The sequence below is a fragment of the Falco cherrug genome, chromosome 1, assembly GCF_023634085.1.
Source record: "Falco cherrug isolate bFalChe1 chromosome 1, bFalChe1.pri, whole genome shotgun sequence".
NCBI classification, from domain to species: Eukaryota; Metazoa; Chordata; class Aves; order Falconiformes; family Falconidae; genus Falco; species Falco cherrug.
Genome location: NC_073697.1, coordinates 4,909,137 through 4,931,167, shown reverse-complemented (window position 1 = coordinate 4,931,167; position 22,031 = coordinate 4,909,137). Strand labels below are relative to the sequence as shown.

Below are 22,031 nucleotides of genomic sequence, written 5' to 3'. Positions count from 1 at the left end.
GCCCGCCGCCTCCCCTCAGGGCCGCCGCGGAGCAGGCGAAGGCGCCAAAGCGACTCCCCGCCACGGCCCGCGTGCCCCGGGGCGGGCTGCCCCGCCCGGCGCGGGGCGGAGCCAGAGCGGGCGCGCGGCGGTGGCGCGCCGAGCCGAGCCGAGCTGAGCCGAGCGGGACGCAGGTGGGAGCGCGGCGCCGGCGGAGCGGGCGGGCCGAACAAAGCGGTGGCGGTAGGGCAGGCCGGCTGGCGGCCGCCCGGGCCCAGGCTGCGGGTCCGCGGCGCCTCGGGAGTCGGCTGAGGGGAGCGGGGGCGTCCCCGCTGCCGGGCCGGGAGCGCGGCCGCGCTCTCCCGGGGCGGGCTGGGCTCAGCGCGCCGCCGCGGGCGGATGTTTGCCCCCTCGGGGGCGCGGCCGCCGTCCCGTCCCGGTGCTCGCCCGGAGGGAGGGCGCGGGGGCTCGGTTAGCAGTTGCCCAGCAGCGTAAGGCAGATCGTTACCTCCCTTAAGCGCGTGTTTGTGGAGAAGCTGCCTAAACAAAAGGAGGGGCGGGGTGTGTGGGGGGTGAGCTTTAATTTTAAACTGCTCTCTGGCGGTGGCCTTCTTCTGGTGGTGGGTAAACTGGAAACGCGGGGTGAGAAGCTGCCTTTGGATCTACCGAGATAAAGCGTCGGAGGCAGCGGGTTACCCTCGGCCTAGTGAGCGTCCTGCAGCGGCCCGGCCGCTAACGGGGGGTGCGATAGCTGAGGGGCAGCGGCCCGGGGGGGCTCGCCCCCCAGCCCCCGTGCTTGAGGCACTCACACACACAGTGAGTGACTTTTTATAGCACGTAGGAAACCCTGTCCGAGGTGTGTTGTGTCCTGTCGCCAGCTGGGTTGGAGGACAGCGCCGGTAATCCCATCTGTTTACCCTCCAACCCCCTTAGTTCTCGCCTTTTTAACTGTCTTGCTTCTGGTGGGTTTGAAGATAACACGCTCTCTCCTTAGCATCAAGGAGCCTGGCGAGGCTAGTATCTGTTGCAGTGGTGGTGTGGTTAATAGTTATAGGTGAATTAATAAGCAAGGGTCCCATCTAATCTCAGAGTAATTTCAGGTCTTGCTGATGTTGCAGGCCAATGCTGACTAACTAAAAATCTGTTCGCTTTTGAAAGACCAGAGTGCTGGCCCGATGGCAATGTTTTCCGACAGCCACATCCAGACCAGAAGCAATGTGAAGGGCTGTTAGGGTATTGGCATGCTTCCATCACTGTTAATAGTGCTTAATTGGGGGATAATGTTACGGAGAAAACGTAATGGAATATTTCAAGTATTTTCATGATTAGGTAGATAAGTATTGGTTATCATACATCGTAGAAACAAAAATTCTTAATCTGCATGTCTGCATTAGTATTGCAATGTGGCGTGTATATATTTATGTACATAAAATAGCTTCTTTGAATGGTTGACATTTTTTCTTGCAGTCATGTGAGTCGGAAAACTGCCCTCTTCTAATCTTTAAGGACATGTTTTATGATACTGGTTTCTGTTTTGGACGTGTATTTTCATACTGCTACAATGGTTGCTCTGTAGCAGCTGACATATACTGAACACATCTTGTCTGTGGTTTGCATATTTCAAGATACAGTTGGTAACTAGAGACAATTCAGTTATTTGTTTCCTTCCCTGTCTGAGCAGCTTTGGTATTATTTTTATCACTGTCATTAGTTTCTCTCGTTGGTTCACAATTCAAATAAATGCTGCTTTAAAAAGAAACCTAATGGTTCTTATGGCAGTAGTGATATATGATAATGTGAATTTATTTTCATTAGGTCCAAGCAGAATAAGTAAATCCAGGCTGGAATGGAGTAAGGACATTGTTTTGTTTATAATTTTCTTACCAAAAGAAAAGCATCGGAACAACTGCATTTGTATAAGGCAAAAATATATTTTTTGCTTTTGTTGCTGTACAGAGAGACTTTCATCATTTTTGGTAGCTTGTCAAGCATAGTTTTGGATGCTTTTGAACCACTTTTATTTTTTTTACTACTGAGTACCTGTAAAGATCACTGTAGCGTCATCTTTATATTCACTATCTCTGTCTCACAGGATTTAAAAAAAAACTTCATATTTTTTCAGATAAAATATTGTAAAATAAGCTTCCTAAAAAATACAGAACATGTTCTGCTAGATTAGAAAAATACTGTTGCTCCTTTCACCTACTTGTTTTTTAAGTTTCCTTACAGTTGAAAGCTCGTCTTACCTAAGCTTTCAGACAAAAGAATATCAAGGAGCAGAATAACAATTTTTTTTTATTATATTCTTTATGCCTTGTCCTGCTTTTCCCCCCCTCCCCCTATTCCTAATGGTGTGAGATCACCCTCTATAGGGGAATGTCTATTCTGCTTGACAGAACATGACATCATTGCATTACCTAAACCAGGATGAGGCAATTCTTAGTAGCCTTAGAATCAGCACTGTCCTCCAGAGTGTTGCTGTTACCCTGACCAGTGCTTTAGAGCAGAAAACATACTACTGGTTAAAACGTGCGTTTCGGAGCCTAGCAACAAAACAGGCATGTCTTTGTGGGTGTCTTTTGTTCTTTAAAGAAGTGCAGATGACTCGATGGGTTAAAGTGCTGAGAAATTGATGGATATTAAAGGTGAGTTACAGATTCTATTTGGAAGATAAAGCACGTGTATTTTAAGTACCTAACATATTATACATGGTTTCTCTTTACTATCTCTAGTGTATGTAAAGATTCTTAGACAAGCTGCAGTCACGGTGCAGTAGAATGCAGTAAGTTCTAACACTTCATTAAACAGTTGTAGCTGTAGGCTGTGAGCTAGGCTTGCAAAGTCTTTACTAAGAAATATTTTTATTATATGGTATTACAAAATGTGGTTTACATTTTTCAGAAACGAAGTACTGTAGTTCCTTGTAACTGTAGGTTTTGCTAGCTACTTCTTCAAATTTGCTCGTTTCTTTGACATTGAATCAAGGAGAGCAGTTTCAGACTTTCAAGGTTGCAAAAGGGTCAAGGAGATAAGTAATAATTTAAGGTCACTTAAAGGTTGAAGATCTTTCTTACTGTTTGCAGCATAATTTAACATTTGTGTTATAGATGCATTCAGGGGTCCCAGTCTGTTAGGTCTCTGATTAGCCTACTGACATCTGCTGCTTTTCACCAGTGTTATTCCCACCAGCTTACTAAAACCAGTCCTAAATGGAACGCAGCATTGGTTAGAGCACACCTGATGTGAACCTGAGGCAGCCTAATGATCAGTTTACCCTCCCTAATGATTCCAATGTCTCACCTGCTTGCCAGAGAGTTTGTTAGCTTTCCCTATACCTTAGCTGAGTCTTTCTCTCAGTAGTTATTGGTAGCCCAGGCTGGCTCATGTGGTAGACAGGAGGTGTCTGCAGTTTCTCTAGGCGCATATTGACTAGTTCGGGCTAGCTGGTTGGTGTACTTTCAGCGCTGGCACTGCAGGTCTTCATGGTGCCAGACAGCTGGGGTAAACACCTGGGCCTTTGGCAGAAGTTCAATTCCATGCTGACACGGCTGCGCTGCTGTCAGCGCACACACGGGCTGCTTTCGATAATGGTGTGGCTTTTCATTGCTGTTGGCAGACAAAGAACAAACAAGAAGGACGTTAACCTTATCATAGAACGGTTTGGATCGGAAGGGACTTTAAAGATCATCTAGTTCCAACCCACCTGCCATGGGCACCTTCCGCTAGACCAGGCTGCTCCACGCCCCATCCAGCCTGGCCTTGAGCACTGCCAGGGATGGGGCATCCACAGCTGCTCTGTGTCTTTTCTCAAAATCTGTGCGATTGCCAGTGCCTCATCACCCTCACAGTGAAGAACCACCTTTTCCCTGTCTCTCCTGTTAATCCCAGACACAGTGAAAGGTTTGGGTTGTGCTTCTTCACACTGTGCATCTCCTGAAGGAACAGCATGAGTTGCATCGGAGTTGTGGGTCAGTCTGGTTGGATGTTTTCCTACGAAATAAGTTTTGTTCGGAAGTGTCAGACTGAGAACTCAGGAAAGCTGGGAGCCAAAGCCACGATGATTGCAAGTAGGGACAGGGTTGAAAGAGGCATAGAAAATCCTGGAAGCTGGGCTCTGCTGGAGCAGGGGAACTTCTAGTGTTCTCGTGAATGAAAGCCATTCTTTCCATTCCCAGGGATCAGAAGCTCTGCTTTCCAGTTACAGCTGGGTCGACACACCAGTTGTCAGTCTAGACTAGACTTTCTTGTCAATGCTAATGCTCCCTGCCCAATGATAAGACATAAGAGTTGGATCACTGTCATCGTGCTGCGGGTCTTGGATATTTAAATTACCCTTGGAAAGTGCTTGTCTGTTTTCACATAGGGAGCTTTTAAGGAATTAAACTTTGAAGTTAGGATGAATGAATCCAGATCGTGGTGCCAGGCAGGCAAGTTCAGCATCGTAGATGTAGTTCCTGCCCCGTGATACTGTTTTAAAGTGAATTTCTAAAATATAAAGCAATAACGCATTTCGGAGATTGTATGCCTAAAATAATCAAGCTTATCTGATGCTTTTGTAATTCGGTTTTCAGGAAATTTCCTGTGTGCTGCTAATTCATATTCTGAAGTCTGGAATAATTTTGTGAGCAAGAAGATTTCTTAATTATATCAGTGCTTCAGGATACAAAGAAATAGTATTCAGAGTAACCTTGAAGATCTTCTGAAGTAACTAAAAATGTAAGTAAATGTATTTTAAGAAATAAGGAAAAAAGAGGGTTATACATACCCAGGTTAGTGCTTCTGATGAATCAGTAATTGTTGCCACAAAATGGATGTTCATGGTGTACTAGCTGGAGTATAAATACAAAGTTAAGAGCCTTAATATAGTAACAATAATAATATGATGGTGTAAGATGGCAAATATAGTTTGCCACCAAAGAACCTAATCCTTAAATAAGAATCTTCATTTTATCTGACCAGCAAATCTTACTGCTTGGTCTGGTTATTTATACATCCCTATTCACCATAAATATATCTGCTAACTAAATTTCTTTAGAATACTTGCCTTGTAGTGCCTTGTTTGTTTCTTGATGTCTAAGCACTTATTTCACTCCTAAACATTTCTGACTTTGTCCTATCTGACGATTTAACTTTATGATGATTCATCTTTTTCTGAATCCTGAATTAAAGGTAACTTGTGGTAATGTGTTCCATGAGCACACACGGAGTAACTAGAAGGGCGATTTGGTGTGTTTAAATTGATTTCTGGATTGGTATCGATCATCATTTCTTGTCCTGTGTTCTGATCAAAAGTAAACAGCAGCCTGTATCATGGAGTGCATTTCATCAGCTGTTTACAGTTATATTGTTGTGGTTTTATGTTCTTTATATTGCAGTTGTCTTCACATACACCGATTAGCATTGGATGCAGTGATGTTTCGTTTGAAATGGAATGCATAGAAATTATTTATTTCTCAGAATACTATGACCCAAAACCTAATCTTCTATGTTAGTCTTTGCACACACCTGATAACTTGTATTGCTTGGTTTTGGATCTCAATTTCCGTCTTACTGAGGCGGAAGGATTCATATATGACATTATTCATGATACTGAAATGCTACTAATCGTGTAGGGACATTTCAATACTTCAAAGATTGTTTTCAGTTTGTTGGTCTCTTATCCTACGTTTTGTAGGCATTTTCAATTATTTGGTCACAGGGATCTGCAGACTATTTTTCCCTTGGTTTAGAATGCAGTAATTTAGAAAAACAGTTCATGTTCTTCTTTCAAATGAAAGATATGTCAGGATTACTTAGAAATGCTATTTTTTGCCTACCAATACTAACAGTCCTAGGCTAAAGTTATTCTGTATGAATATCTCCCTTTAACATTCCTGTTTTCTCTATACTTCTAAAAAATTGCTCTCTAATAGTGTAAGGCTTTAAGGAAACTGAACAAAAATTAAGCAATCTGAAGGTATTTCATATGAAAATTAGCTGTCATATATTTCTACTTTCTTATGTTTTCAAGCTGATACTTGAGAGTCATAATGGCAGACACAGGAGATGGACCACATTTGGGGAAAGATCTGACAGATGCAAAATCTATTCCTGGTTCCAAAGGGTAAGTGAGGTACTTTTGGTTGAAGCCTTCAATTTAAGTCTTGAGGAATCCTGTGCCGTAACAGAAGGGGAAAGCCATAGAAGAAATAGCGCTAAAGGGAAAATTTTCAATTATGGTAAATTACAGTTGTCATAAACAACTATTAGAGTTGTTGTACTGGCTTTGAAAATACAGGCCACGTGTATGCGAAAGGAGCTAAAAAGCAAAAAAACTTGAGGTGCAGTTAGACTTGGCTTAACAGTATTACCAAGCAGTTAGCTGTTGTTGAAAAGGCACTTCCCTGTCTCAGCCTCGGCTAAATGTTCAGCCTGTTCCTTGAACTGCTTCTAGCGCTCAGCTGGAACCTGTGGCAGGCAGTTCAGCTGCTCGAGCTGACCTGCTGTAGGGTTGTATGTGTGGAAGCAGAAATGCAAGGGGAACTTACAGGAGTGGGAGAGGGGAAACACAGGTCTGTTCCTCCTGGTACCAGCTAGTTGTTAGGCTGGGGTAGCACCGTCTATCAGATCATGCTCTCTTTGGGAACTTAATTTGTTTCTGACATCGTTCTTTTTAGTATTTCAATGAAAATTGGATTTAAGAGCGTTACAGGCTTTTTATTTGTAAAATAAAATATGACAGTGGGCCCCAATCGTGTAACCACTTGCCTGTGTGATTATATGAGAAAATCCATACCGACTTCAGTATATATGAACTGAGCAAAATTTAAAGCCGTTGCAGAGTCATCAGTGGTGGTGTAGTCAGCGTGCTCATTAAGGCAGAATTAAGCTGCGTATAGTGTCTTGGTCTTTCTAGGTTTTGAATGTTTACTTGTGAAAATCCAATGGTAATATGACTTTTGGTTAAAATTCAGAATAGATTTACAATCTCAGAGCTGATCTTGCCTCCAGGTAGGTATGTAGCTTTCAAAAGATAATGTTAGAAAAACCTATCTGATTTCTTGTTGATACAAGAATTGGGTTCCTTAAACTAATTCTTCATAATCTCCTGTGCAGAGCCATTACCATTTTAGACACATGTATGCGCACATTTTACTGCACTTGAAACAAATGTTATTTGGGACCATAACTGTAGAAAGCAGTTTTATTTATTTTAACCTCTGGACAAGTACAGTTTTCACTAGTCCTAGATCTACCCATTTATTTCACAGACATAACTTAGAATCATGGAATGGTTTGGGCTGGAAGGGACCTTCAAGACCATCTAGTTCCAACCCCCTGCCATGGGCAGGAACACCTTCCACCAGACCAGGTTGCTCCCAGCCCCATCCAGCCTGGCCTTGGGCACTGCCAGGGATGGGGCACCCACAGCTGCTCTGGGCAGCCTGGGCCAGTGCCTCACCACCCTCACAGTAAAGGATTTCTTCCTTATATCTAGTCTAAATTTGCCCTCTTTCAGTTTAAAGCCGTTATCCTTTGTCCTATCACTACACTCCCTAGTAAAGAGTCCCTCCCCATCTTTCCAGTAGGTCCCCTTTAAGTACTGGAAGATCGCTACAAGGTCCCCCCAGAGCTGCCTTTTCTCTAGGCTGAACAACCTCAACTCTCCCAGTCTGTGCTCATAGGAGAGGTGCTCCAGGTCCCTGATCGTCTTTGCGGCCCTCCTCTGGACCTGCTTGAGCAGGTCCGTGTCTTTCTTATGCTGGGGCCCCAAAGTTGAACACACTACTCCCAGTGGGGTCTCATGAGAATGGGGTAGTGGGGGAGGATCGCTTCCCTGGACCTGCTAGCCACACTTCTTTTGATGCAGCCCAGGACGCAATTGGCTTTCTGGGCTCCTAGTGCAGATTGCCAGCTCATATCCAGTTTTTCATCCACCAATACCTCAAGTCGTCCTGCATAGGGCTGTTGGCATTCCACTTACCGCCCAGCCTGTATCCATGTTTGGGATTGCCCCAACCCAGGTGGAGGACCTTATACTTGGCCTTGTTGAACTTGATGATGTACATACAGGTCCACCTCTCTAGCCCGTCAAGTTCCCTCTGGATGACATCCCTTCCCTCTAGGGTATCAACCACACCACTCAGCTTGGTGTCCTTGGCGAACTCATTGAGGGAACTTCTAGGGATCAAGTAGCAAACCCTTACAAGTTTCGTTGGTTTTGATAAAATGACCTTAATTTATTATTATTATTTTGAAACTAGAAAAGAAAGTTAAGAAATTAACACCTGAAGTTTGTCTGATTCCTATACAGAAAGAACCTGCCTGCTAGCAAGTTGATGGACTCTGGAATTCTGCCAGACTACAGTTACAGAATGGATTATCCAGAGATGGGAGAATGTGTGATAATAAACAATAAGAACTTCCACAGAGACACTGGTACCACTTTCAATTCTTTATGTTTTCCTTAATTTAGATAAGTTAGTGGCATTAGTCTTCAAAATATGCAGACCAGTTTTGATTGCAGTCTAAAATGAAGTGGTGTGAATGGGTGTGATTCATTTCAGTGCATTCTTCCAAGCGTGTATAGGGGGAACACATTAGGGTATAGTAGTAACAGAGAGAAAAATTGATCGACAGTTCAAACCCGTCTTACCTTTACTGTTTTACAAATTATTTTTTATGTCTTTGTATAGATAGGTAAATATAAAAATAAGGAGTAGATAAATCTACAATATAGGTACAAAGAGTGGGAGATGGTATATGTGTGACAGTGCAATGCTTTTTCTGTTAGACTGGATCTGAAATAATGGAATAATAATCCAGACTGATACAGGTATAAGCGAGAGAAGAATTTGGCTCAATCAGACTATGCCATCTATATCATATGAAAAATAATACATTTCTCTTACGTATAGGGCTGTTGCCCCGTTTGGGTACAGATGCGGATGCTGCAAGTGTCAGAGAAGTTTTTATGAAGTTGGGATATAAAGTAAAGGTCAACAATGATCTTTCATGCAATGACATTTCTAAACTACTGAAAAACGGTAAGTCATAATACATTCAGTGTGTGTATTAAATCAACCACTGTTTCCAAATATATCTCTAGCCCTCACATGTCTTCTTCCATGGTTCTTTTAGATGATATTTCACACCTACCAGTGGTTTATTGCTAAGGATGGCATGTACGTCATAGTTTCTATGTTTATTCACCTTTGCTGTGTCTCCATCTTTTGTGCCTTGACTGTTCTCTCCGTATCCTTTCTCATCTTCTAAAGAAGGCTGGAAAAAAGGCTGAAACTTAAATGCAGACTGATTTATATTCTGACCCTGGGACCACTGAAGCTCTGTGAGTTGGAAAGAAACCTGCTTAATTGGGTTCTGTGCTATATGCCTGGTGGTGTGGCCTGAGAGGTGTCCTGATCCAGGGGTGGGGTTCTGATTGAGGGACCAGAACAGCAAGCGTGCAAACTCAGTTACTCTTCTAGTGAAACAGCTCATGTTTTGTTTGACTTGTGAAACAAAACACCCCTGTGTCAAGTGAGAGCTTTATACTGCTGTTGCTGTTAGTCTTGCTTTGTTTGGACTTGGCTACATCCAGACCAGCGAATTAAACGGTGCCTGGAGGTACCTGTAGCCCTGGGACACAGTCGATTCTAGTTAACTGTTAGAGGGTTCTGTGGTGTGACTGTGGCTCATGCCTACGAGCACTCTCCCAGACTGTGCCTGTTGCAGGTCACAAGTTCACCAGTAAAAAGCGTTTCAGGGATTATTCCCAACAGCCAGTTAGCCGGCTGCCATCCTGTTCGGGTGGGTGGGGGGGTTGTTTGGTTGGTGTTCAGTTTGGTTTTGTTTTTAATGTGTTTGCTAACATAGATGTAGGTTCTTTAGTGCCAGTTACTGTTTGTGCCAGAGAATGCTCCCAGGCATGGTTAATTAGTATAGGTGCAGCCTGTCCGTTGACGGTAGCTGAAGGTGGAAAGCCCTCTGCCTTACCTGTGGTACCAGGCCTCCTAACAGGCAGTGTAAATCACAGACTGCAGCCTAACTAGAGATTCCCAAAAAACAGCCTTTCCTGACTCTTCTAGGTGCTTGTCCATAGATTGTAGAAATGCCTGGGTGCGCATTGCTTGAGGAAAAAAAAATCTGACTTTTTCCAGAATGGAAATTCAGTTTTTTGGCAAGCTCTGAACAGATGACTTCAGCTTTTGGGACTGTTACACTTTTCATCTACAAACTCTTGCATCTTCTTACGTTTCCCCACTTGGAATTCCTTTGGGATCCTTTCTTTTAAACCATGTTTGTATCTTTTCATACATTTAAAGGAATCATCTTGGTCCTCAAGTACAATCCCCACAATGTCAGGCAATGAAAGACAATCAGAGAATATCTGTTCTGTGCTCTTTGCATACCATAAGATGGAAAAAAGTACCTACAAACACCTCATATCAAGCTTAAATGTCTTTAAGTACAAAATTTAGAGGCCTGAAAAGTCTTTTTAGGCCTTGCTACAGGGAGGAGGGGTGTGTGTGATGCTAGTACCTAGGTCCCTGCAGCAGCAACTTTCATATTCCATTCAGTTCCCATGTAATCCAAGTAGTCGAAGCATCTCTGACTGGAAAGAGAGGTAAGATTTCCCCATCCTTTCTCAGAACTTCCCATCAGTCCAGTCCCAGATCACGAGCCTGACCATTACTGCATGAGTGAGATGTACCATTCACACTCTGAGACACTGTGGGGGCACCCTCTTTGCTTCCTGACAGTGTTCCTGGCCTAATTCTGTGGCCGTGTCTTACAATGGGTAGTGTCGGCCTTTAGTTCAGAGTTTTCTGTGTCCAGCCTCCTGAAGTAAAGTAGGCTGGCTTCTTTTGTTCGAAGTGAAAACTGGTTGGAAGTTTCTAAACATGGGAATTAGTTCTTAAAGATTTCCGTCACATAGGAGGCGTCAAATGTTCAAAGCTTTTAGGGAATGCAGGAAGTTAAGATAATTCTCTTTTTTTCTTTCCAAGTTTCTGAAGAAGATCACAGCAAGCGAAGCAGTTTTGTTTGTGTGTTGCTAAGCCATGGTGAGGAAGGATTCATCTATGGTACAGATGGTCTTCTTGAACTGAGAGCGCTAACAAGACTTTTCAGAGGTGACAGGTGCAGAAGTTTAGCCGGAAAACCCAAGCTCTTTTTCATTCAGGTGACGTACAGCTGAATAATGATCATCAAATCAGCTGGATACTTTAAAAAAATACATTGTTTTCCATTAATTACTAGTATGAAAAAGTTCATCGCTTCTAGAATTGATTTAAATGGAATTACTTTTAGAATAAGATTATCTTCAGGTCTAAAAGTGGCACAGTCTGCCCTGTTAGGTAGGCAGTATTTGTAATAGCTGAGGTTGCTTTACCTTAAATCTATGAATTACGTAAAATCTGTCTGAACAGTAGGCAATATTTTAGTGAGTCTCTGAGTGCACTTTTGAATTAATATCTATCTTAACCAAATTGTGTAGCTGACTGAAATAAATACCAGTTACTTTTCTCCTGAGTCTAATGGAAATGTGCCATACAAATTCTTGTTATTTTTGCAGGTTTTTTTTTTTAATTGGGATATTATAGTCTTTAAAACAGGAAAAGAAGATTACTGTTATGATCGTGATCACTGCCTTGATTTCTTTGGTTTTTTTTATTTTATGTTCCATTCTTCTTTCCACCTAATAGGCTTGTAGAGGGACAGAATTGGATTCTGGTATTTTCGCAGACAGTGGATCAGAAGAAACAGTGTGTCAAAAAATACCTGTAGAAGCAGATTTCGTGTATGCATATTCTACAGCTCCAGGTGAGAGACGTGCAAAGAAATTTTTGTTCCTGAAGTTGTATCTATATATCAGTTTGTTTTGATACTGTAGATGACAACTGGCAGTTGTATCCAGTCAGTAGGTGGCTACTTCATCTGTTCTTTTTCATGAAAATATGATTTTTCTTCCCTTGATAGTTTTTTCTCCCCTGATCTGATTTTGAGGTATTTGCTATTCTCAGTTCTTAGCAAAAATCCCAACCACCAAACCCTGAATATGTATCTTTCTCACTAGCAAACTCTCAAATGTTCATCTGCTATAAATTCAGTTAACGTGAGTTGTTCGAATAGTGTACAGCAGGACATCAAAGGCACTATTAATTCTAAGAGAACAAAACAAGGGGATATCTGTAGATGTATATGCAGAAGTGGGTGATAAACACCAACATGTTATGTGCCTATCGACTCTATTTTCATTGCATCCTTAAGCAAAATTAGTGGTGGCGGAGCCCTTAGTATGCCCTTTGCATTATCAGTTAGGTTCCAGTCTTTAATTCATGCACGTAGTACTGAAGACAGCGACACTGAAATCCATTTTGCACCTTGGCTCCATCTGTACCGTCACATCTTTTTAGTGATGTGTACTCTGTGAGGCAGTTGTTAGCGGTTAATGGCTGAGACTGTTGCAGCAGAAGATAGTTTCCTGCCTTTTGATTTTCTACCTGTTGAAAGTTTTCTTAGATGAGAAAAGATGAGAGGATTAGAAAAATCTTTCGAGTGACAGTTTGGGGAGATTATCAAATCTAAGTTTTGTTGGTTAGTGGTTTTGAGGTTTTATTTTAAAACATTGATTGCTGTTGGAAACAAGGCATTGTTCCCGTAATTGTTATCCTGCCCTGTATCGGAGGCTGCTACACCTGATCAATGTGACATCTCTCTCTTCTGCAGGCTATTACTCCTGGAGGAATTCAGCTGAAGGCTCCTGGTTTATTCAGTCAGTGTGTGAAGTGCTGAAGGAACATGGAAGGAAACTTGAACTCATGCAGATTCTAACTCGTGTAAATCGCCGAGTGGCAGAGTATGTGTCCTGCTCAACTCGGCAAGATTTTAATGCAAAGAAACAGATTCCATGCATTGTCTCTACACTCACCAAAGAATTTTACTTCCCTTGTTAAGAGAATTTCACTTTGTAATTTTTCAGTTCCTGTTATCTCTAGTATATATGCAATGTTAGCATGGAATACCACTTTCAAACCTGAATTACTGTTCACTGAGTGTGGCATAATGAACTGTGTCATAGTTAGGGATGTCCATTATTAGAAGCAAAACATAGCATGGCTGTGTTAGAAATGCAAACTTGAATAGCTGAAGCACAGGCAAATTTGGAAGTAATGCTCTGAGTATCTAAAAATTAGGAAAAGAAGACTGAAGAAAGATCAGATCACTTACAAGATCTATTTGGTGCTACATTTCACTTCGCTGAAGGGGCAGGGAAAAACGGTTCTTGTAAATAGTTTGGTTTCGTATCTTTGCCAATAGGAAGAAGATTCAGAATGTGGTATGTTTACTAATGATGGTAATATAATAGTAGTGTTGTCCTACATTTCTTCCTAACTCAAGTTCTTGAAGTTTAGGTTATAAACTAACCTAAACAGTTCTTATAACTTAGGGCATGAACTGTGGAAAACAGCCATTTCGTCTTTTACTTACAATTAGGAAGCATATTTAGAACACAGTCAATTTTTTCCTGATCATTTTATAACTTTTTGTATGGAGTTCTAGGTAAAATAATTGTATCAACATGGTAGCTGTTTCAAATTAATTTTGTATTCTGACCTTGAAGCTGAGTGACTAAGGGACCAGTCTTCCCAAATTTCTGCAGCTCTCTTAAGGAAGGAGATGTTGGGGCATATTTTGGGCTATAAGAATGAGTGCAAAAGGAAGTCTGCTCTGAACAGTTTGCTTTCCTCTTTCTGGCCATAAACAAGAGTGGGTTTGCTTTGTGCTATGCGTGTACCACATTTAATCAGTGTGGAAACCTAGATTTGTGGTACTGGAGAAATTTCGCTTCTTAATTCTAATATTGATTAGGGTTAATTACAAGACTTGAGCTAAAATATGCTAACAAATAGTAAATTTATATCTCTTTGACTGAATTTTGTGGAAGAGGCTTTTACAAAATTTTAAAACGTTTTTGTTGATGTTTCAGCTTGTGGCAGTCTCTTTAAGATTAGAGAAAGAATGGTAAATTGACTGTAAGAGTGCTTGCAGAACAAGACTTAAAACTCTTAAATGTAGCATAAACAGTGTTGGCAAATTGCTGTTCACTTCCAGAGGCATTTGTGGTTTTGGTTTTTTTAACTTAAATAAAATACCGTTTTCTAAATTATATCATGCTTTTTTCTGTGTATGATTTGTTTAGGATCTGATAGCTTCTGCAGATCTATTTTAACTTTAATGATGTTCCTTTTTCTGAAAATACTCCTTCGCTTTTTCTTCCCCATCTGCCTTACCCCATGAAGTGGAAAAGCAGCTGCTTCAAAGCATTGTGTACTTGTATAGCCAGGGAATAAGAGCAGTGGTTGAGACATGGGAAAATGCAGGTTCAAAAGTGATGTAAAGGTGGCAGTTGTAAACATTGTAAATGAGTTCTCTGATGACTGCCTGCTGAGTAGGAGGAACCATGTGTCGCTCTTGTAGAGATGTTTTGTGGGAGAGGGTTAGTCGATTGGAACTTCAGTTCCGGGCAGATTTATTACCCGTGCTTCTGTTGAAAAACTAAATAGGCCTCTGTTAAACATACCTAAAAATGACGTTCACGAAAACCTGTATGCAGGTTTCTTCATGTGGGTTGTGGATTACCGCAAGCGGCTACATGGTTATATGTTGTAAACGACTGGACTTCTGTTACTTTGCTTCACAGTGATGGGGGAATAGGAATGTTCCCTGAACTCCCAGTTACTTTGCTGTGGCAGAGTCCTGTCACGGATTTTCTCCTCCCTTAGACTTAATAGGTTCTGGTCTTGATCTTTCTGGGTCCTCTAAAGGAAAAATGATTCTCACAGCTTTTCCAATAGTCTTCAAAATAGAGCAAAACACAATCGAATCTAAGTTGCAATGAGTAGCCAGTCATCTAGGAAGATGGAGGTGAGGCTTAGGGAAAGAGGGAATATTCCCATCAGTCCTTTCCTTCTAGGACAAGAGCTGCATTTTACTCGCAAGTCAAGTAAGTTCCTTGACAGTGCCAGGAAGACTTCTGGGTATCTCCACCTGAGAGCTGGTGGTCTGCTCAGTGGGACTTGTGGGCAGAGACAGAATGTGCTGGAGAAGGAAGAGGGTGAGGTGAGAATGTCCTTGAACGCTCAACTCAGTTCGGCAAGGAGCTCTGACAAGCTGGTGAGCTACACTCATGGCAATTGGGGAAAATGTGAGCTAGTCACTAGGTTGAACTGGGGGAAGAGGCAGTCGGATGGAAGATTGCAATAGTGTGTTAGGAAGGATGAGGAGAACGGGACGACTTAAACGGTTGTAGGGTGATGCTTAGTGTGTGAAGACCACGTAGAAATTAGATGAAGACTGTAGTATAGAGGCACAATTGCCAATCAATCGTTGCAGTAGGTTTTGGCTGCATAAATCACAGGAACTTGGAAGATTAAGGTGGAGGAGTGGCGGCACAGTGAAAGGAGGGATTGTGCAATGTAATTTTAATGAGAAAGAGGAAGCTGCCTTAGTCTGTGTGAAGCTGAAAGAGAAAGGAACAGGTGATTTATGCTAAAAACCTGGCAGAAAGCATATGTCAGTTTTACAACAGGCTCCACTGGTGAAAGGGCAGTTGCACTAACTTGGTATTGTTGGGTTATGTGATAAAAACTTGTCTGCACACCCACAAAGCAGCACAGAAAGCCAAGGGCAGGAGGGGAAGCCTAAATAATATCCTGCCCTGCGGGGCTACACCCGGGCTCGTCACAGGAGCCATCAGTGGCTCATGTCTGCAAGCCCAGGTGCGCACAGGAGCGTAAGTGCAGGCAGGAACACAAATTAAGGACTTGGAGGCAGAGATACCCTGCCTGGCTCCTCCCAGGGCTGTCCCAGGAGAGCCTCAGCCCCAGGGTCCAGGTGTGAGACCCATCAAGGTGAGTCAGTGCAGGAGCACCCTTTCATGGAATGGTGGGACACGTCATGGGATGCAGGAGAAAAGCATTTGGGGGTTGCACAGGATTTGTTAGGGGATGTTTAGGGAAGGAACCGAAGGTAGGGAAAGGGATGGATTTAGGTGATTTGGGAAGGAACAACTGTGGGGAAAATAGAGGTGTAAGGGGATAAAAAGAACTGATTACATGTAATTAATTTGCTGGTCAGTAAGTTTGGCTGTGCCCTGAGTCTGACCAGCACAGTTCATCCTGACTTCTTAACTGTGTTGCGGTTTACCTCTTCCCGGGTATGTACGTGAGGACTGAGTGCCAGTGACTGGAGACAGACACTGTGACTGTGTCTCTGTGGCGTGGTGACTGGAACGACCCGATTTACAGGCCAGCAGCAGAAGCAGCACCTTAGGTCACAGCGGCACATGTGCGCTTGGAGCGAGTGCAGATGTGGGTGTCAGCAGCTGGGTTGGGACCGTGGGCTGAAAGCGCCGTGTGTGCCAGTGGTCAGGGAGACACCAAGTGCCAGCCCCACCGGTGGGACCAAGGGCCGGAGCGTTGTGCTCATGGTGCAGTAGCTGGAGCAGGTGCGGATGTACAAGTGGATGTGTAAGCACCAGTGAGGATGGAGCCAGGCAGCAGGTGAAGCATCTTCAGAGCCAGTGTCTATATGTGTATGTTCCCACCCGTGGACTTCCATCCTGCTCAGTCAAGGAGGAGCAGGGTGAGGCCATCGGTGCTGTCTGCGCGTGAGCATGCTGTCTGTGTTAGCAGTGTGTATGATTACACCCATGCTCATGTGTATGTGTATATATGTGGTGTATACATGCATTCTGTGCATGTGCCCACTGGGAGCACATCAGCTTTGCTACTGGTTGGACCTGGGGACATGCAGCTTGCAGCAACCTTATCTCCCTTGAGCTGTTGGATATGGCCTGACACGTTTTTCTCCTAACGTGTATCGTCTGAAAAAACAAATTCAGAAGACATACTGCCCAACAAACTTCTTAAATGTGAGGGAGACAACTGGTTTTTTTCTAGAAGAGGAAAAAAGTAAGTATGTTGAATATGGAGACCTTCACAGAGACCAGTGGTGAAAGGCTGGGTGAAAACACTTGCATGAAAGGGTTACACCATTTTGAATATACTAACTGATGGGAACAGTTCATCGATTCCCGGGGAAAGCGTTCATGCCAAGCATGGCTGTAGTTTCCAAGCTGAGCTGGAAAGCACGTGCCTGTATTTTCACCTGAAGATACATATATTGGTGTGGCTAGCTGGATTGGCAGTTAAATCATGTCCAAAAGGCAATTTGTGCTGCCTGGTTTATACCAGATCAAGCATTCCCTTCTGGTTAAGCAAATTAAATTGTATTTAATCAATATGTATTTAATATTTATTTTTAAAAGTGAAAGTGTAGATATATTAATATATAATAAACATCTAATAATATAGAATATATAAAATAAAAAATATATTTATATTAAAAATATTTTAAATTAAACAATAAAAAAACATTAAATGCAGCCAGTCTGCCCTCTTCCCACAACAACCTCTGAGAGTGCACATCTCAGATTTGGTTTTGTTAAAAGGAAAAAAATGGCAAGTCAAACACTGATGCTCGTGAGTCCCATGGAAACAGTCTGTCCCTGAGAACAGAACCCACAGGTCTGGTACTCTGCTCCGTAAAACAAGAAAACTTGTGCAGCTTACTCGGAATATAAATTTGGGATTGTTCCTCCTGGAGAAGAGAAGGCTCCAGGGAGACCTTATTGTGGCCTTTCAACACTTAAAAGGAGTCTTATAAGAAAGATGGGGACAGGCTTTTAGCAGAGCCTGTTGCGATAGGACAAGGGGTAATGGTTTTGAACTAAAAGCAGGTAGATTCAGACTAGGGACAAGGAAGAAATTTTTTACAATGAGGGTGGTGAAACATTGGCAGAGGTTGCCCAGAGAGGTGGCAGATGCCCCATCCCTGGGAACATTCAAGGTCTTATACTATACATTCATATGCAATTTATATTTTTACCTATAATCTCACATTCATTTATTTGCTGCTAAAGCCAGGCAGTATGCAGATGAAATAATTTTTAGAGATATTAACAGTATGAATAATAATGGCTAAATTATAAAAGTAGCAGCAAAAGGCTTGTCTCCTCATATCCTATTACCAGGAGGAGCTGCCTTTCAGCTGTATATTGCCTCCTGCTAACGACTGCAGGCAGCAGGACAGTCACAGCAGAACTCTGGGTTTGGGGTTTTTTGTGAGAGGGAGAACAGGGTCAGAGACAAACCACTGCTTCAGCACCACAGGGTGTCACTGCAGATAGCATAATAATCTCAAAAACTCCACCTATCGTTTAAAAGCAAACCCAAAAGCCTGCTGAAGGAAGCAGCCCTTTCGCATCTCTCGGTGCCAGGTTGCTGCCTGCCAGCTTGCCTGTTGATTACAGCCTGGGACTTGTATCCCAGAGTACCTGAGAACATCTCAGCACCGCTTCCCAAGAAACCCTCCCCATCTTTCTTGCTGCGTATCAGAGTAAACCACAATCGGCTCATTTTGAGGCAAAAAGGGTTGTCTCTGCTGTCCTAGGCCTACCCAGAGAACACCTCCAGCTGTGGAGCATCTTCCCCTGCAGCTCCCTGCCATACAACTGATAGTCCTGTAAGGTTTAATAAAAAAAAAAACACAATACCCCCAGAGAAGCTTCTGCCACACGTGTGGGGATGGCCTTTAAACAGAAGGATGGTGCAATAGCTAGCTTCACCTGTGTGATGAAAGAAGGGAGAACTGGCCTTGTAAGCTCTTAGATTTTATTTTTATGTCTTAAAAATCGAATTCTGAGGTTGGAATTTTTCTGGATAATCACAAACCAAAAAATTAAGACGTGACTCTTCCAAGCAAAGGAAACATAACGGTGGGTTTTTTTGCTAGAGACCAAGATGTTCTGTCATTAAGACAGTTGCATAATTAAAGTGCCTCCAAAGAAAACAAGGCGCACAGCAGTCACTTTCCAAAAGTGTTTAGTGTTTGCAGGCAAGATTTGGCATCAGGTTCAGTGGCTCACCAGTGCTGCTCCCAGTGCCAGAGGACCAGGGATAGTGCTCTGCCTCTGCCTGCTGCGCACAAGACCACAATGTTTCTGCCAAGTTGAGTGTGGTGGGCTTCACAGGGACTTACCTAGTGAAATTCAATAGTCTGGGGGGTGTAGAAGACCAGCCTAAATGATCGAATAGGTCCTCCTGGCTTCAAATGGTATACAGAAAGGGACCATGCATAGCTGTCTCACTACCTCTAATGGACCCGATAACAGGTTTTCCTGCATATGCATAAAGCTATACTAATATTACCTGAGCAGTTTGAGAATATCTGATGTAAAGATGTACCTATGGATGAAGAGTGATATCATAGTACTCCATGGCCATTAAGAAAATACTGGTTCAATTTATTTAACCACAAGACCTTTAAAGAGAGCAGTGGTAGCAACCAGCACGGTGCAATTTATAGTCTTCTGTACAAAAACATGATTAATGATAAAGAAAAACTTATATGGGATTTAAATTTTTAGGATCCTTCTTTCCAGACACAAGCATTTCCTCTTTCTCTCCCCATCTACTTCTGGTACTAAACCCAGAACATTTTGCTGCCCTTTTATCCCATTCAGCTAAAAGCAGCTTCCTCAAATGCACAGGTCTCCTGCACGATGCAATGTAAAAAGGCCAGCTAAAGGCAGATGTAACCTCCTCTGGACAGAGCAGTTCTCCTGCGGAACCCCTTCATCCTTCTTTCCCTCCTTGTCCTCAGCTGGTTCTCCGTGCTCAGCTCTCCCAGCTTGCCTCGGCTGAGGCTATGAGCTTTCTGGGTGAGGGCTGACCTTCAGATGGTGGGGCTGCTGCTGCTGCTGCTGCTGCAGGAGGTCCTGAGCCTGGACATGCACTTGGGGTACCATGACTTCCTTACCTGACATCTGGTCCCATTGGCCAGACTGCTTGCTGGTAAGAGTGGTGACCCCCTGAGTGTGGCCTTCTCCATTCAGCCTGCCTGGTACTGGTATTAAGACCTCAGGAAGGCAATAAATAACCCCAAGCGAGCTGTGGTCTCTCTGCCCTTCAGGCTTGACATTTAAAGCACACATAGGTTCACCCAAGGGTCTATAATTTTTGGTTAAGCTTTTCTCGCCCAGGATAGGGCCTAGATAAGATTACAAGACACCGTTACGATAAAAATGTCTCCTGATGTCTATGGAAGATGGGAGAAGCATCGAAAGAAGGAACCAGCTTTACCGAGTCTCCAGCAGCACAGCAGGAGCTGGTACCACCTCTGCCTTATGCTTAGTAGCTGCTGCTCGCTGAAATGCTACCGAGTGAAAGCATTTAGAGGCAAAATGAAAACCAGACTCTTCCCCTCCTCTCACTAGTCCCCATATTTTCTGCCTGCAATCCTTCTGGGGGCCAGATGGAACGTACAAGCCTCCTGGCCAGCACCCACCCCAGCAAGGATTCCTGGTCCTGCTGTAGGCCAGCTCTAAGGGCCAGCACTGCGCAGGGCTCAGTAGCCTGCAGGACTCCAGGTTTCTGTAGGCAAGCCCGAAGGGTAGCACTGGCACTTTTGTAAGTCATGAAAAAAAAGGAGGGTTGGATTGTGCTCTAACCAGTTAAAAAAAGACCGGTGGCTTAACTGCCCAGACCGACCTGGGTCTGTGATGACAGCAGGACAACAGCCACCTACTGCTGAAACCCCCAGCAGCAGGGAGGGGCAGGAGCCCAACAAGCATCACCACCTGCCCCTCTGGTCCCCAGCTGGGTGCTGCCAGGGCTGTATCCCTTTGGGGCCAGATGCAGGCTGGCTGAGCTGGGGCACCCCTGCTGGGGTATGCGGTATGCAGGCTTGACCTGCTGGGGCATGTCAGCGCAGGCCCTTTGCCATCAGCTTCACCCAAAGGTACCTCTGTCGGAGGCAAAGGGGAGAGCAGGGGAAATGAGAGGGACAGCAGCGAGGGGGGAGGCTGGAGAGGGAGGTGGCATCTCGTCCTGCAGCCTTTACATACCACCCAGCAGCTCTGGAAACCTCTGGGGGAGAGGAGGCTTTGCATCCATGTATCAGCTACTCTGAGTCTTTTAACTTGGATGTTGACCTTAGGAATGTAACCAGAGAGCTGATTATAAATAGTTTGTGCAGTTGTTGATGAGATTAAAATGTGCTGCGGCAGGCAGTTGGAAGCAGAGGGTTACTCCGGAGTGTGCCTGGGATGCTGTACCCTCAGTCATCTACGGCTGCGCAGCAAGCCTGAAAAGGGAAGTAGCTAAAAAAAAAAAATGCTCAAAAAATGGTCCCAGGGAGAGGGGGGAGGAGGAAGCAGCCCGGCTTATGAAATTGTGGGTGAGGGACAAGGGGGAACGGGCCAGGGAGCAGAGAAAATTAAGGAGGGAGGACAGTCACTGTGAGGGATCATAGTCCAGGCATGGGGTGGACTTACCTTAGAGCTAAACCAGAAAAATGTCCTGGAAGGAAAAGGCTAAACCAGCAAACCCCTAAACCCAAGGGAATGCCACAAGTAGCAGAAGTGAAAACCTCCGGGTAAACCATCGGTGCCGATTTGTGTTTAGAGCAGCATGTGATGGACCTCGGGAGAAAGGGAGGAAAAATGAGGTGGGAAAGGAGGAGTGCAAGAGGTGGGTGACCCAGCTGTGGCTGGGAGCTGCGGCAGCACCGTGAGATGGGCATCAAATGTCCCTGGGAACAGCCACAAGCACCAGCCACCAGTGTGGGCAGGAGCTGCTGCCAGACCTGTGCTGCCCCAGCGAGCGGAGGGCAGCCACCGCCTCCTGGAAAGCCGCAGACTTTGCAACCTCAGAGACTTCACAAGGGAAGGACAGGGAAGGAAACGGCCGGCAGGTCCAGTAGGGCAGGAAAAGGAGTTAAGGAGGTGGTGCTGGGCAGTGTAACAGACAGCGGTATCAATCTGCTGTGAGGTTTTCTGCAATCACTGTGAAGAGTTTTAAGGAGAAATTGGAGAGGTGCCAGGAGCTGTGCAGGGTGCTGCTCAAGAGCATCATCCAGATGGGGGTGGCAGCTGGGAAGAAAGCAGAGGAGGCTTTGGTGGGCAATGGGGACCAGGAAAGGCCTTGAAAGCAAAAGCGAACAAG

At 44.0% G+C, this 22,031-nt stretch overlaps 1 protein-coding gene across 2 annotated transcripts; it reads left to right on the top strand.

Annotated features, from left to right (window-relative positions):
* Positions 1-36: 36 nt before the first annotated feature.
* CASP3 (caspase 3) lies at positions 37-14,133 on the top strand. Of its 2 annotated transcripts, none has more exons than XM_055718538.1 (8): positions 37-173; positions 4,551-4,695; positions 5,990-6,082; positions 8,273-8,397; positions 8,877-9,005; positions 10,968-11,143; positions 11,667-11,784; positions 12,691-14,133. In XM_055718538.1, exons 3-8 carry the CDS (start codon positions 6,009-6,011, stop codon positions 12,915-12,917), a joined length of 849 nt encoding a protein of 282 aa, XP_055574513.1. In that variant the 5' UTR covers positions 37-173; positions 4,551-4,695; positions 5,990-6,008; the 3' UTR covers positions 12,918-14,133. The 2 variants fall into 2 exon arrangements, with proteins under 2 accessions (XP_055574513.1, XP_005445415.1); XM_005445358.4 differs by lacking the exon at positions 37-173 and adding an exon at positions 285-470.
* Positions 14,134-22,031: the final 7,898 nt, after the last annotated feature.

Excerpts from the sequence above, each read along its gene's own strand:
- CASP3 (XM_055718538.1), top strand. The coding sequence starts at position 6,009 with ATGGCAGACACAGGAGATGGACCACATTTGGGGAAAGATCTGACAGAT. Across the intron at positions 6,083-8,272 it reads TCTATTCCTGGTTCCAAAGG|AAAGAACCTGCCTGCTAGCA; the intron begins GTAAGTGAGGTA and ends ATTCCTATACAG. Across the intron at positions 8,398-8,876 it reads GAACTTCCACAGAGACACTG|GGCTGTTGCCCCGTTTGGGT; the intron begins GTACCACTTTCA and ends TCTTACGTATAG.